Source organism: Chaetodon trifascialis, chromosome 20, assembly GCF_039877785.1.
Source record: "Chaetodon trifascialis isolate fChaTrf1 chromosome 20, fChaTrf1.hap1, whole genome shotgun sequence".
Lineage (NCBI taxonomy): Eukaryota > Metazoa > Chordata > Actinopteri > Chaetodontiformes > Chaetodontidae > Chaetodon > Chaetodon trifascialis.
In genome coordinates, this window is record NC_092075.1 from 8,738,333 (window position 1) to 8,753,549 (window position 15,217).

At 40.3% G+C, this 15,217-nt stretch overlaps 1 protein-coding gene across 1 annotated transcript in view; it reads left to right on the forward strand.

The window, feature by feature from the left end:
* Nucleotides 1–15,217, forward strand: part of LOC139349209 (astrotactin-2-like) — a 262,594-nt gene that overhangs the window by 64,446 nt on the left and 182,931 nt on the right. The window contains exon 3 of the mRNA XM_070989796.1: nt 9,421–9,841. Coding sequence (XP_070845897.1) covers nt 9,421–9,841 — 421 coding nt within the window. The remainder of the gene's footprint in view (nt 1–9,420; nt 9,842–15,217) is intronic.

Here is a 15,217-nt window from a genome sequence, read left to right on the forward strand (position 1 = left end):
GCTAGTTTTGTTTCTGTTTGAATCCATGTGACTGTTTACACTAAAGATTGGTCGTCCACTCTTACCTTGGAGCAGGAGGTGGATGGTTACAAGGGTCCAGTGAGCCGTGGCCTCCGCTGTGCACAGATGGTGGCTAAACCACAGAGCATGTGTTGGATGTGTTGGCTCTGAGTGGTGTTGTTTTGCTGCATAAGAAGCTTATTAGGATCATAAGGGAATCACAGTTGTGCCAAAGCACAGATAAAAGTCCTGTTTTTCTTCATCTTGATGCGCCACAGGAGCTATTGAACCAAGAATGAAGAGTGGATCGATATAATTGATCATCGAACTTCCTCACTGTTAAAGAGTTTGATGTGATTTTTGGGTTTGACTGAGTAATGCTTTTATCAATTAGGTATATGCAATTTGTGGATTTGGTTCTTTATAACCAGTTCCCACTGTGGCACATATTCATACTAATTTCTTTTACTGAAAACAAAAAGTGTGAAAAGAAGGAAGAAAGAAGCAATAGAGAAGTGGCAGGGTCAAGAACACAATGTTACAATAAGGTTTTGATGGTTGCCAATACAACCACCATTGCTTCACACAGCTTTGGATTATTTTATTATTGCGGTTTAGATATTACTCATGTTAGATAATTGGTAGTGAATAAACAAACTTGTGTGTTATGCTCATGAAAAACAAGGAAATAACACCTTTCCATTCCTTCTTATTGGGGAAATGAACTGAAAACACACAAATTTTATCACTGTGCTGCATAACTAGATACACAATTTTGTAGTTATTACATCATTTTTAATACAGAATGATTATATTTCCATTTAATGCTCTTTTTATTGACTTCTTGCCACTCACTTTTGTTTTGAATACACAATGTAGCAAAGCATCTGCCGAGACATCTGCTATTGTAGGCTCCTTGTTTTTACTCTGAATGGGCCAAAGAGAGGTGACACATCTGAGAAATCCATGGTGACGGTACTATTTCTGTCCCCAACAGAAGAAATGCCATCAGAAGGAGAGTCACAGTGCTGAGATTAGATACAACAGCATAAATATGCAGGGAGAGTATCACAGCAAAACATCCGCTCAAACACACTTGTGGTGTTGCTACATCTTTGCACGATAATGCTAAAGCAAACATTGACCATACATCTTGCAAGACAACCCAAGCAGTCACAACACCAGCTCCAATCTGTTGACTTTTCATAAGAACTTGGGGTCATTTCCAATGAACAGTGTAATTGATTCTCTTAGACTCTTCGCTTGAAAGAATTAATATAAAAATGAGTGGCACGGTGGCATGGTGGCAACACTGTCACCTCACAGCTAAAATGTCCTGGTTCAATTCCCGCTGGGGGCGTGTCCTCCAACATGCCTTTGGTGTCTGCTGCTCGAGGAAAGGGGTCTTTCTGTATGGAGTTTGCATGTTCTCCCTGTGTTCACCTGGGGTATCCTCCTTAAAAAACAAAAAAACAAAAAAAAAAAAACACTAAAAACATGCAAGAAAATCACCACCTGACCAATGGTGACAAAAGAAACTGGGTCCCCAGGCGCCGGCCGACTGGCAGCCCACCGCTTCTGGTCTGCCGTGGAGGAAGGACTGACCAAGGATGGGTCAAATACGGAGAAGAATTTCGCAGAAGCATGGCATGCGCAGTTTCCCTTCCTAACTCTGCATGTGGTGTGTGTGACTAATAAAGGATGTCTTCTTGAAAAAAAAAAAATAAAATCAGTTTATTGAAAACTGTTCAATACTGAACAGGAAATTGCATTGGAAATTGCTTATGCAAAGGTGCTATTATAACATTCAATGAGACTGACATCTGACATTTAACATAGAATAATTTCTACCAGCATTTTATGGCTTATTTTAAAGTCTAACAAAACTTGTTTTGCTGCAACTTCTTTCATTAACACACCCTTGCACTGTCTACAATTAAAAAGTGATTGAATATCTTTAATTCACGTTCACGTCTATCAAGCTTATTGACCAAGTGTAATGAGGTTTTGCTTTGGCTTGCTTAAGCTCTTGACGCTCTACTACTTAAAGCAGAGTGAATGACTCTCACCAGGGACTATCTATTGTGTCGCCATATTCAAGTGCCCGTGTAAACTGTCACAGTAGTTCTGCATGTGTTCATTATGACCCTGGGAATTAAAAGCTGCACTGTAACTCAGTGAGTCTGCCTATAGATGTGCTATGCCTGGAGAGATGTTTAGACCACTGTTCACTTGCTTTGCATGTTGGTGAGTTGACCTTGATGATAACCTCTGATTGCAAATGCCTTTCAATTACTATTACAGTCATTTCAAAGTCATTGAAATGAAAAATACATTTTCAGTTCATTTTCAACTTATAATCCATGACTCTGGGTTAATTATTAATTTATCTCTCGTTATATGCTAAATATGTGCCAATTTTCTTTTCTTTTTTCTTGTTGTATTGAGTATTATACAATTCCTCTCTTTTCCTGTAATCTTGAACTCAGAGGTTGTTACTTAAATATATGTAATCAAATGCGTTTTACGGTGGCTTTCAAACTCCACTCATATAAACCACTTTTAACTGTTAGCTAGTGAGTAGCTAGCAGGTTACCTTAAAGGTGCAGTCCTTAACTAAGTGGGGGTGTCAGCAGGGTCTGCCCTGGGGTACCAAGAGCAAAACCGGCAAGAAAACTGCATTGGTCTTGTTGGACTGAGGTCAAACTTGATGTTACAGTGACTCACTATTGCCTTGAGGCACAAAGTGGAATTAGGAGACATTATGGGCCGGGGCTACCTGGTTAGCATGGTAACATCAGTAGATGTCTCTGCAACACAGTAGATAGACGCCTTCGACATAACGTCAGAACTGTTACTCTTCACATTTTTTAGCAATTTTTTGAATGTTAAATTTCTGACATATTGCTCCTTTAATGCTGTAGGAAATGTGTGTTTGGATTACAGCTGCCAACAACTTTTTTTTTTTACAAAGCTAAAGAATGTTGCTAGGATCTCATTTATTCATTTTACCCTTATCCGCCACCCCCTGATGTAACAGCGGAGAGGGTATCTCTCACAGCTCCGCAATATGCTTTACTCACACTTGCAACCAAACACTGCTCACATATTTAATTTCACCTTAACTAACAAGATGTTCTTTAAACAAATAAGTTTCCAAAACAGTCAGCAAAAACAAATGTTAATTTCTTGTTAATTAAATTGCATTTTTGTCTAAGCTAGCCATCTAAACAAATCCTGTTCATTCCTGTCACATAATGAGGGATATTTTAGTGTAATGTGTTTTGAATGTGGGAGAAATCAATATTACTAGAATGTATTATGCTCGTATTTGCTAATGTATGGTATTGATTTTTTTTCCCTCTTGCAGCCCAAAAACTGCATTAGAAGGTTTTATTTTTGTGAAGGACTTTATGAAATACTATAAACTCTAGAATAATCAGGTGGAACAGGTGGTAACACAGTCGCCTCACAGCTAGAAGGTCCCGGGTTCGATTCCCACCTGGGGCGTTGTGGGCACTGGGGGCGTGTCTTTCACCATGCCTTCGGTGCCTGCTGCTCGAGGAAAGGGGCCTTTCTGTGTGGAGTTTGCATGTTCTCCCCGTGTTGTGGTATCCTCCATAAAAAACCCCACTAAAAACATGCAAGAAGATCACCACCTGACCAGTGGTGACAAAGAGGAACTGGGTCCCTGGGCGACGCTGTCGGCTGGCAGCCCACCGCTCCTGGTCTGCCATGGAGGAAGGACTGACCAAGGATGGGTCAAATGTGGAGGAATTAATTTCACAGAAGCATGGCGTGTGCATGTAATGCATGTGGTTGTGTGGAGTGATCAATAAAGTATGTCTCTCTCTCGAATAATGTAAAGTAGCACAGTAAACATGCCCCAGCGGAAACATGATCTAGTATTTAAAAAAAAAAAAAAAAAGATTTTTTTTCTTTATATCTTCTGGCTTTCATAACCATTCAGACTCAGAGGTCGTACATTCATCTCATGTCATTGTTACCGTCAGTGGTTGCAAAGTACAGTACAAGCCTGCTTCTACTTTTGCACTTTTATGATGACTGTCATGGCTAAACCAAGATAATAGTTGAGTCTGAGGAACTTGCTGGCATTATGTCGGTTGAGAAAAGGTTAGTTCAGTGAGTAAGTGAGAAGCTATGAAATGCAAAGATGAAATATAGCAAGGGCCCTGGCGGGGAATTATGAAGGCAACGCACATTTATATACAACTACAGGAAGTGCACCATGTGCTAACAAAGTGCCGATTTTGAGCTCTAAAAATCTGCACGGCAATTTCATTGTGTGTGTGTTCATAAGTGTGTGTGTATGTGAATTACTTTGTCTGTTTCCTTCCTACTGTCCAATTACTTGCTAATGTCATCATTGCTACAGGGTTTCCCTTCTCTATTTTCCCTAAATAAGTCCAGAAATACCCTCACCAGCTTCCTTTGTCTTATCGAGGGTGTTAGGCAAAATAATGTAAATGCTGAATGAAAACAAGACTTCAACTTTGAAGCAACTAAATCGTCATTCATAAAACCGCTAATAAATCAGATATCTCACAGCAGACCAATTAGTATTTATCAAGCCCCTTGAAACAGCACATGTCTGGCGTGTGCTTGTTGATTAGTGCCAATTTGTGACTGCTGTTTCTCTATATGATGAGGTAATTGACGAAGCAGAGCACGGAGGGAGAGAGACACAAGACAAAGACCCTGCATGAGGTGAAAGGGACAGGCGCATCCTGGTGAAACAGGTGGTAATTATTCTTATTTGACTCGCTCACCAACATGGTCAACATGTTCATATTCATCCAAATCAGTCTCATCAAATTGAACCCACAGATGTCTAGATATTTTTTTTTTTGATTGAGTGTGACTTACTTTCCAAAGTGCTTGTTTTTGTTTGTAAATAAGGCCATAAATCACTGAATAAAGATGCTCCTTTTAACTTCAGAACTTGCCTGAGATTTGCCACGTTTTCACATTTTCTTAAGTACTGAAGTAATCAAGTGATAGTTGTCTGTACATGCATGGTTACATTGCAAACGGGAACTGCTAATAGCTAATTTGGCACACTTTTAATTGCACCATTTTGCCAAAATGTAAACACTTTAGACCAAGAAAAATGGGGCCCAGGCTGTAGCCCACCGCTAACTCACTCAATCCATGGCAATATTATACTTCCTGTTTACATCCCCCAAAGCCCCAAATTATGGGAACTGTAGAAAAACAAATGTTAATTCCTTGCTAATTACATTGCATTTTTGTCTAAGCTAGCCATCTAAACAAATCCTGTTCATTCCTTTCACATAATGAGGGATATTTTAGTGTAATGTGTTTTGAATGTGGAAGAAATCAATATTACTAGAATGTATTATGCTCGTATTTGCTAAAGTTTGGTATTGATTTTTTTTTTCTCTCTCAGCACAAAAACTGCATTAGAAGGTTTCATTTCTGTGCAGAACTTTATGAAATACAGTAACCACTAGAATAATGTAAAGTAGCACAATAAACATGCTCCAGTGGGAACATGATCAAGTATGTATTTTAAAACTGACTTATTTTCCTTAAATGTTATGACCTTCAGAGCTTCAGATTCATTCAGAGGTCGTACAATCAACTCATATTGTACGATCACTGGTTGCTTTTATTTGCACAGACATAAATGTACAAACTCGCTTCTGTCCTTCTTCTTTTGCAGTTTTTAGACAACTGTCATGGCTAAACTGGGTTAATAATTTAATCGAAGGAATTTGCTGGTATTATTAAGAAAAAGGTTAGCAAAATTGTTGAATAATTCAGTGCTGGTGTTTGTAGCCAAATTCTACACTCAATCTATAAAAGAATGAGGATTAAAAGTAAGTGAGACGGCATGAAATGCAAAGATGAAATGTAGCAAGGAGCCTGGCAGGGAATCATGAAAGGAAGGAGGCAACATGATCCGCAGTAGAGAAGAAAAAGGGGGATGGGAGGGAAGGAAATGAAAGGGGAAAAGCGGGCACAAAAGGAAAAGATGGGACATTTACAGGAGAAGGCGAGTGGGAAGGGGAGTGGAGAGACGAGAACAAAAGACCAGAGTAAAGAACGACATGCAAGGTGATTCAGATGGGAAATGGGAGCATTATTGGGAAAAAGGGAATACAAACTAAGGAAAATAATCAGAGACTGAAGTAAACCCATACTACAGAAAGGAGTGAAATTATGGGGCTTCCAGCCACTCTCCTCCCCGTGAAGTCACTTAGGACTAAAGCAGCAGGGATTTGTAGGGTCTGAAGATGAACAGAAAACCCATTTTCCCTCATGGCTACATCTGCCACTGTGAATTTATATGGCTGTTGTACTGAAGAGTGGAGGACAGATGTGATCAAACATGAAGGGGAATGGAGACTGAGAGACGCAGAGTAATCGAGAGGGAGAGAGAACAAAAAACGATGGGAAGTGTGGAGGGAAACATTGTGAGATGATACGGGAAAAGAAATTTGAGAGAATCTTAAGGGCACTGACCTGACAGAGACGGAGTCACATTAACAGAGCTATGAAAAGTCAAACGCTGACATGTGCTGTAGCTTTTTAGTAGGTGTTTTTGCACTTTTCAAAGCTTTCAGACTGTCTGTACTGTAACAGCACTGATGTACCACGTCTGCTGTATTGAAATTTAAATGGAAGGAGGCTAACTAAGGTTTTAAATGTCAAATGCGACTTATTGGAGCTATGTGTAATTGTAAAATGTGCAATTATTTTAAATTTCCATGACAAATGGACAATTCTTTTTTCCTTTTCTTTGGCTTTCCAGTGACAGTCAGTTGATGCGTTAGAGCAGTGTTGAGATGAATAAAGACATCAGTGAGCTGCAGAAAATATTTCTGTCTTATGTGTTAGGCTGCCAAAAGGAAGATAATTTTAAAGTGAGACTTCAACCTTTTCACTGTAATTTTACATCACCATTTTTCAGTTGTGCTGCAGAGCCATACAATGTCACTCCATTATCACCCTGCGGCTAAAATGAAACATAAGCCTTCATAAGTTTTTGCTATTCTTCAGCGGGAATTAATGTAGAAGTGCAGGCTAAGGGGAGTTTGCGGGACTGCATTTCTGCAAAGCTGCCATCCCATTGGAGATTAATGAACAAGTTTGTCCGTGGTACTAGTCCTCTCTGTGTTGCCTCTCCTCTCAGCATAGTTTGATTTATGGACACCCAGCAGTGCATGAGTTATAATTTCAAAGGGGTTTGTTTTTCCTCATGAAGATGGAATTTTAAATGTTGTGATGAATGACCCCTTGTGGATTTTATTTATTATGCTGTCGTGATTTAGTTTGCCCATATGTTGGTGCGTGTGTGTGTGTCTGCATGTGCACACGTGTTCCCCGTGTTCATGCTCCCATGGCTGAAGTTTATGCACATGTGCATATGTGTGTCATTTTGTGAATATCACCACTTCCTGGAATATGTGCTTGCAAAAGTGCTGCCGCTGCAGTTTCTGCCTGACATCACGAATATATCACCTTTAGGTTTACATGTCTTACTGAATCAAATACTACGTCTCACTATTGGATGTCATTGTGAAAAATCAAAGAATAAGTCATGCCCTCCCTTTCTTTCCACCGCTCTGTCTGTGCATATGGATTTACTTTATCATCCAGCCACAGCATGTATGGCAGGGTGTTTGATGTGTCTGTGATGGTGAGATACTGAATGAACCGTGAAGAAATGTGATGCTCTTTGGTGCATTTGCAGGACCATAGTAAATGCTTAGGGAAGAAAGGGAGGGCAAAACAGGCTAACAACCCTGGGGCATTGGTGTGTGTGTGTGTGTGTGTGTGTGTGTGTGTGTGTGTGTGTGTGTGTGTGTGTGTGTGTGTGTGTGTGTGTGTGTGTGTGTGTGTGTGTGTGTGTGTGTGCGTGTGCGACACTCAAGATAGGAGTCCAAATGCAGCACTGCTACAAAGAGGAAATTCTGCCTGACTGCTGTGTGTATGTGCAGGAGAGATTAAATATATGGAATTAACACAAGAACACAATACAATGTAATCCCTACTAGTAGCTGTGCAGCAAAGTCATCATTTGTGAATCTTTTGCTGTCAAATGATTATTGAGATATGCTCTATAGCAGTCTTTGAGATCGTAGTTTAGTTTGTCTCCTGTACATTTATATGCAGATGCCTACTGTAAGACTGCAGGAAGTGCACCATGTGCTAACAAAGTGCCGATTTTGAGCTCTAAAAATCTGCACGGCAATTTCATTGTGTGTGTGTTCATAAGTGTGTGTGTATGTGAATTATTTTGTCTGTTTCCTTCCTACTGTCCAATTACTTGCCAATGTCATCATTGCTACAGGGTTGCCCTTCTCTGGTTCCCATAAATATCCTCACCAGCTTCCTTTGTCTTATCGAGGGTGTTGGGCAAAATAATGTAAATGTTGAATGAAAAAAAGACTTTAACTTTGAGGCGACTAAATCATCATTCATAGAACCGCTAATAAATCAGATATCTCACAGCAGACCAATTAGTATTTATCAAGCCCCTCGAAACTGTACATGTCTGGCGTGTGCTTGTTGATTAGTGTCAATTTGTGACTGCTGTTTTTTTTTTATATGATGAGATAATTGATGAAGGAGAGCACGGAGGGAGAGGGACAAAAGGCAAAGATACAGCATGAAAGGGATACACTCATGGATACATTGCAATCAGGAACTGCTAATAGCTCATTTAGCGCACTTTCAATTGCACCATTTTGCCAAAACAAATTTAGACCAAGATAAAATGGGGCCCAGGCTGTAGCCAACAGCTAACTCACTCAATCCATGACAGTATATTATACTTCCTGTTTACATCCCCCAAAGCCCCAATAACTCCATAAACAAGACAAAGAGAATTACAAAATCCATGCACTTTTTCATGCTGCATGCAATGTGTTTTTTGAGTGCACTAAGGATTAGCTTGTAGGGTCTCTTAGGTGTTGCTGGATGCTTCAGTTGTAAGAGTTTTGGCCCATAATGTCAAAACCCCCGTTCTATGATGATGAGCCTGCCAGTTCATTATTTTCTAAACTGTTCTCTTTTTACATGTTAGTTAAATTTCCTCTATATTTTGCTAGTTCACCTGTCTGTAGTTTGGGAATAAATAATTTAGTCTCTTTCAGACCCTGTTAGCTGCTTCATGCTGCTTTCGGAGCTCACATATTGAAGTACTGATTGCCAGACCTCTTCAGTAGCTGGCAAATTGTGATAATTGGCATTCAACCTAATATAACTGGCACCGGAGAAGTGATTGTAATTGTTATTGTAAGAGGTAAAGTCCTCTTTCTATTATGCGCTTGCATTGTTGTGTACCACATCAAATATCAACATTACCAATCAAGTGTGAACATTCTTTTCTCACATTCCCATTCTCTCTTGTCTCTTGGTTTTGTCCAGGGAGGCCTCATCGCCCTCCTCCTCCTAATTCTCCTCTTCACCCTCGTCCTGTATACACGCCACCGATGGTGCAAGCGTCGCCGTATCCCCCAGAAGAGTGCCAGCACAGAGGCCACCCACGAGATCCACTACATCCCCTCTGTTCTGCTGGGACCCCAGGGCCGCGACAGCTACCGGGGCTCTCGAAACACACACCAGCACGGAAGCTCCGTCATTGGTATGCCCATCCGCGAGACCCCCATTCTTGATGATTACGACTGCGACGAGGAGGACCCGGGTGGTCACTCGCTTAACTCCACGCCCAACCAGCTCCACACCAAACTGAGCGATGGGAAGGTCCAGGAGGACTATGGAGTTAACATCGGACACACAGACATGATGTGCAAGGACAACGAGATCAAGCATAATTTTGAAAAACGAGGTAAGCTCATTGTCTAAATGCATTTCCCCTGAAAAATTATTTAGCACAGTGGATGGAAATGTGATCACTGCATGCATACAATGGAGATTAATTATCTGATAGCGGTAAGACTAACAGCACAATACTGTTTTTGTCTCTATCATTCAACTCTGAGCAGCATACACTTGCTGTCATAGAAAATCTGTTGTGCTCAGTGGTAGTTGTCCTGCTTTTGCAAGCATGATTTGTGTATCCGTGGAGGCTCTCAGTGCCAGCTCCCCAGATGGACCAGCCTGGACAGTTCAATTTGGCTCCGGCCAGCCCACCCATGTTCTTGATCGCACAGCATGTGCTGCTTACATTTTGTCAAAAATAGGCAGTTTTGTATGACTCACGTCATCGCTTCGTGCTGGCAGTAAGACACAGAGAAAGAGTTATGTTATTAAGTATGAAACCACAGTCTTTTATATCCACTGCCCCCTCTCGGTTAACATGGCCAATGACTCTGTGTGTCAAGCAGTAATGTAATGCAGTGTCATGTAATTTAACGTAATGCGTAAAGGTCAAGTGACAGAGACCATCAGGCTGCTCGATTAGATGCTGAGGTTTGTCAGTGGGTGGCCTGTTGACCCTTTCTAAACATAGCCAGGGGTCTGCACTTCAAGCAAGGACAGAAAGTCTATTTTACCGTAAGTGAAACTTTAGAATCACCTGCTGCAGAGATTTGCAAACCACCAATTGTAAAACCTCAGCCCGTGTGGCATTTGTTGATATAATATCCTGTTGAACTCCTCTGCAAAGTTGGACTTGAATAATTGAAGGGTGCTGACTGAGTTGGGGGGTGCCCTGGTTATTCATGTCATACTGAATAATGCATGGCTGAAGTTTGTGGAAATTCCCTTTTGCTCCCACAGTACTTATCACTCGACATAACTATATCTACACAAGCTGTTTGCAGTAGACTGTGTACATTACTTGCTTTTAGTTTTAAGTTATCAGAGCATTATTGCATTCGGTTCTCAGTGCATGCCCTGCGATCGACTGGCGACCCCCCCCCCAGTATAGAAAATAGATTCAGTCCATTGTTGATCTGTGTTTAAGATCATGAAACGAGTCTTTACTTCCAGCTCAACAGCAGAGAAACTGATGGTGTTTGAAGCAAACATTAAGTTAACACACAGTAGCCTCACAGCCTTCAACTGTAGCTGATAATGATTCTAAATTTCCAAACTCGATTTCAACTATGACATCACCTTTAAGCATCACCTTCATGCGTCTCTCTTTCCCTCTGTATATGAATTTCTGATTTTCTCACTCAAACATGCAAATGGATTCACTGCAGGGACATGAGTAATTACTACAATTCATGCAATGACCTGCCTTATTTACACCAATCTTAGAGGTGAATTATCTTCCCAGCTGCAAAAATGTGAGTGTTGGCTAGCCAAAAAAAAAAAAAGAGAGAGAGAGATCCTTTTATCTGTCTTCCCTCCAAGTGTAATTAGGACATAATTATATTTATCGGCCCCATGCTGTTTCGTCTGCTGACCTGCTCTTTCATCCTTTATGTAACGTAAACACTCCAGTTGCATTCAGTGTCCTCAGCCTAGTGTTGAAGTGCTGCTTCAGATAAAGCAGCCCTTGTTTAAAAAATAAATGTTCAAAGAACATTATGCAACAAGGAGAACGGATAGAGGTTAATTTCTGCTCTATTCCCATGGGGAAGTGCAGAATGTTGGGATTAGACACTGGGAAAGGAGAAGTGAGGCGGAGGGGAAAAAGGTCAAGGCTCTTGTAGGCTCTGTTGGGATAATCACCAAATAATGCCAATAATACACAAGAACAAAAAGGCGACGGCTGTCCCCAAATGGCCACAGAAGAGAGCCCAGCAAACACAAACACATACATCAACCACATAATTACCAACAGTGAATGGACCACTAAATGTACTTTTACTAATGCTGAGACACATATAAAGATGAATCCAGAGCGACACCATGTGTAACATTAAACAGATTAAGGTTTTGATTTGATAATTTATCTCTAATGGGGAAGCGGGTGCATTTCTTCAATGCCGCACACCACCATGCTTTAAAGCCTTGATTAAAAAACAACAACAAAATGAGCTAAAAGTAATATAGTTTTCATTCAAACATACACGCAAAGTTAAATATAATTCAAGATCTAACGCATGAAGCATTTCTGAAACATTTTTTAACAGCAAAATAACTTGTTTTCAAGTCTCCGAGGAGGCAGAAGGCACATTTGGTGGGTAAAACGTGTTCAATGAATTGTGCTGCTGAATTGTAGCAACATATTGTGCCGTTGTTGTGTGACATCTATGAGTTTACTGGTAAGGAATTAATATTAACAATTAATGTTTAAGCCAAATTAATTTGATGTGGTCAATATGAAGTCCAGTGCAGCGTATTACATCTGGGACCGGATGTATAATCGATTTATACACACAAAAACCACATTTTCCCTCGTAGAACTGGTATTGAGCCAACCTCACATGGACAGGCCTTAGAATAAAACATTATTTAGGTTTGCCAATTTCACTAATTGTGTGATTATGTTTGCAGTCTGCAGAGCGTTCTGTCAAATGTCACTCAGAGGCGCATTTATTACTTAATTTTGAATTATTTATGAGTGATGAATTTAATTTCTGTTTATTTACACTGGAGACCTTCCCTCCCTGATAATTATCTTCCAGATTGTGAAGCCCTTTGTAAAGTCTGCTTCACATTGAGCTCTGTAGATTAACCATTGATCAGGCTTCTGATGCTTCATAATGATGACTGAGATCTGAGCGTGATGATGGTTTAAAGGTACATGTGATGAATTAGTGGTATGGATGCTAGAAATAGCCACAGTTACGTGTAACAGCAGCTGTTCTGCTGCTTTGGGAGAACCTCATTGATACACCGATGTCGTCTCCTCACTGACAGGTCTAATGAGTGGTGGAGTGGATGTATATTTCTGTCTTTCAGCGAATCTATACAGCGTTTTATTCATCTGGCCCCAGGACTCGTACTCTGTATACAGTAAAAGTGAATCATTTATGTGACCACTTCAGTCCTTGACACATCCTATCAGTCTCATAAACAATCTGGCATTTTCCCAAAGATAGCACACAAACCATTTCAGATGATGCCTCTGCTTCTGTACTCTGCATAAAGCAATGACATTTGAATACAGGGGCGATTAACTCCTGTCCCACCTGTTCCCTGCTGCTCGGCAAAAGTCTCCAAATACCAGTCATCCTTTATCTGACTGTCCTTGCTGACAGATAACCCCATTCAACTGAACTCAATAGTATTATCCCCAGGGATTATGGCTATGCCTCACAGGGTTGTGCATGGCATTGGCTTTTGTTACACAGACAACCAAACAAATGAGGCCTGTCAATTTCATTATTCAGCAAGATTCCCACGGCTTTGGGAATGTATCGGTTAGAGTGGACATTGTAAATCAGGTGGAGAAAAACCTTAGCGGCATGCTGGAAATCTTGTTCTATGAGCAGTGCTCAGGGAGCAGTTATCGCCATCAGACTGCCATCGACACACAGACTGCGCCTCTGCTTCTCACTTTGCAATATACACCAGCAAGCTGTATGTGCGTCAAGCGTTATTAGAAGGTCAAATCACACAAATCATATGCTTGGAGTCAAAGAGTTCAAATGCAGCTCTGTGATGCAGGTATAGTTATGTAGTCTCAAGAGCTCTTTGGAGAGGTCTTAGGGTATTTATACGTTTATCCTGCACATTCTTCAAACCATTCACAGGCCTGTGCACACCTAGTACTGTATCCTACTTCTTCAAGCAAGCAATTATTCATACATGACACAAAAGAAATAAGTAATCTCGCATGTTCTCTCCTCCAACTCATCACATATGGACACTTGGTCAGTGGACCTACACCTCAATCTGAGACCATCTGGATGGTGAGGTTTAAGGTACATACACTTGAAATATGTACCTTAGTAACATATTTTGCTTACGCACATTATGTTATGAAACTTAAGTTACTTCATTTACAGAAGAAATCAACCTTCACTTTTTGGACCCATCTAGACACTCCACCGTCCTCCATATGTGGACTTTTCTTGCTCTTTATATGACATAAATTGACGCATTTGGAGTGAGAACAAGCCTATAGAGGTTTATCAGACTGAAGGAGTTACCAGTGCCTTAAAAAGTGAAACCAAGCATCCATATGTGACTCTTTGGCAGGGAGAAAGTGTTCAATCTTACCCTGAATGATTAAAAACAATCCAGTTTCCTTTGAACGTCAGAGTAATAATCGTCTCTTATCTATTTGAACTGTTTTTTAGAGGTAATACTTTTGCATTGGATGTCTAGTTTATGGTTGAATATGCTAACAATAGTCCAGTAAATGCTGTGGATGTTATTTCTTTATCTTATTGTTCAAAAATCTAGCTTTAACATAAGAGGCACACGTGTCTCAGTTGCAGGCTGAAAATGTTTGTCATCTTAGCTGAAGAATTGAGGACAGGTAAAGGTGCCACGTCTTGCCTCCAATATAAGTGCATTTTAATAAAAATGAATTTGGTGCATACACAGCAAATGAAAAATCAGGTGCAGGTCAAAACCTGTTTTCAGCTTAGGTATAATAGAATATGATTCATCTCACAGCAACTACTGCCGTGCTGTTGTTTGTTACATTACTTGTCCTATGCCCCGTATTATGAAAGTCGTTTTAGGTAAGAAAAAAGAGTGAACAGAGTGTGCAGAGTTCAGGTTGTCACCACTTCCAATAATCAAGTCAAGAGGTAATTCTGTATTCCCTTTTGTCTTGCAGCTATAAAATACTTTGAAAATGAATCCTTGCAGACCTTGAGAAATTCATCCTTGCTTTTAACTTATAAAATTGAGATTAGTGTAATGGTCACCAGAGACCATGCTCCCGTTTTCAGATAGCACAAAATGCATCTTCTAGCTTAAACACTCACAAAAAATATTGCTACTTTGGTCCCTTAACAGCCACAACCACAGCAAATAACAAAATTCTCCATAATCAAGCATTGACTTGCGTATTAGTCAATTACCCCCTTGTTTATGTTGGGAAATGACTAAATCACAAATGCACCAATCAAAGCTGAAACCTTAACAATTCTGGTTGTTACTGAAAAATCAAAATGTTGTGATTGATGCTCAAGATTTGTATAAAGATTGGTTTATATATTCCGGCATCTGCAGGATCTCCTAGTTGAGCTCAGGTTGGACGGATAAAACAGAACTTCATTTATAACTGCGTTAAATTTGCCATAGAATTCACTGAAAACAGATGTTTGACATCCACCAAAAATGTCAGAGATGCCAGTGTCTTTTTTTTTTTTTTTCCATTCAAAAAACTGCACTTGCTCCCGACACC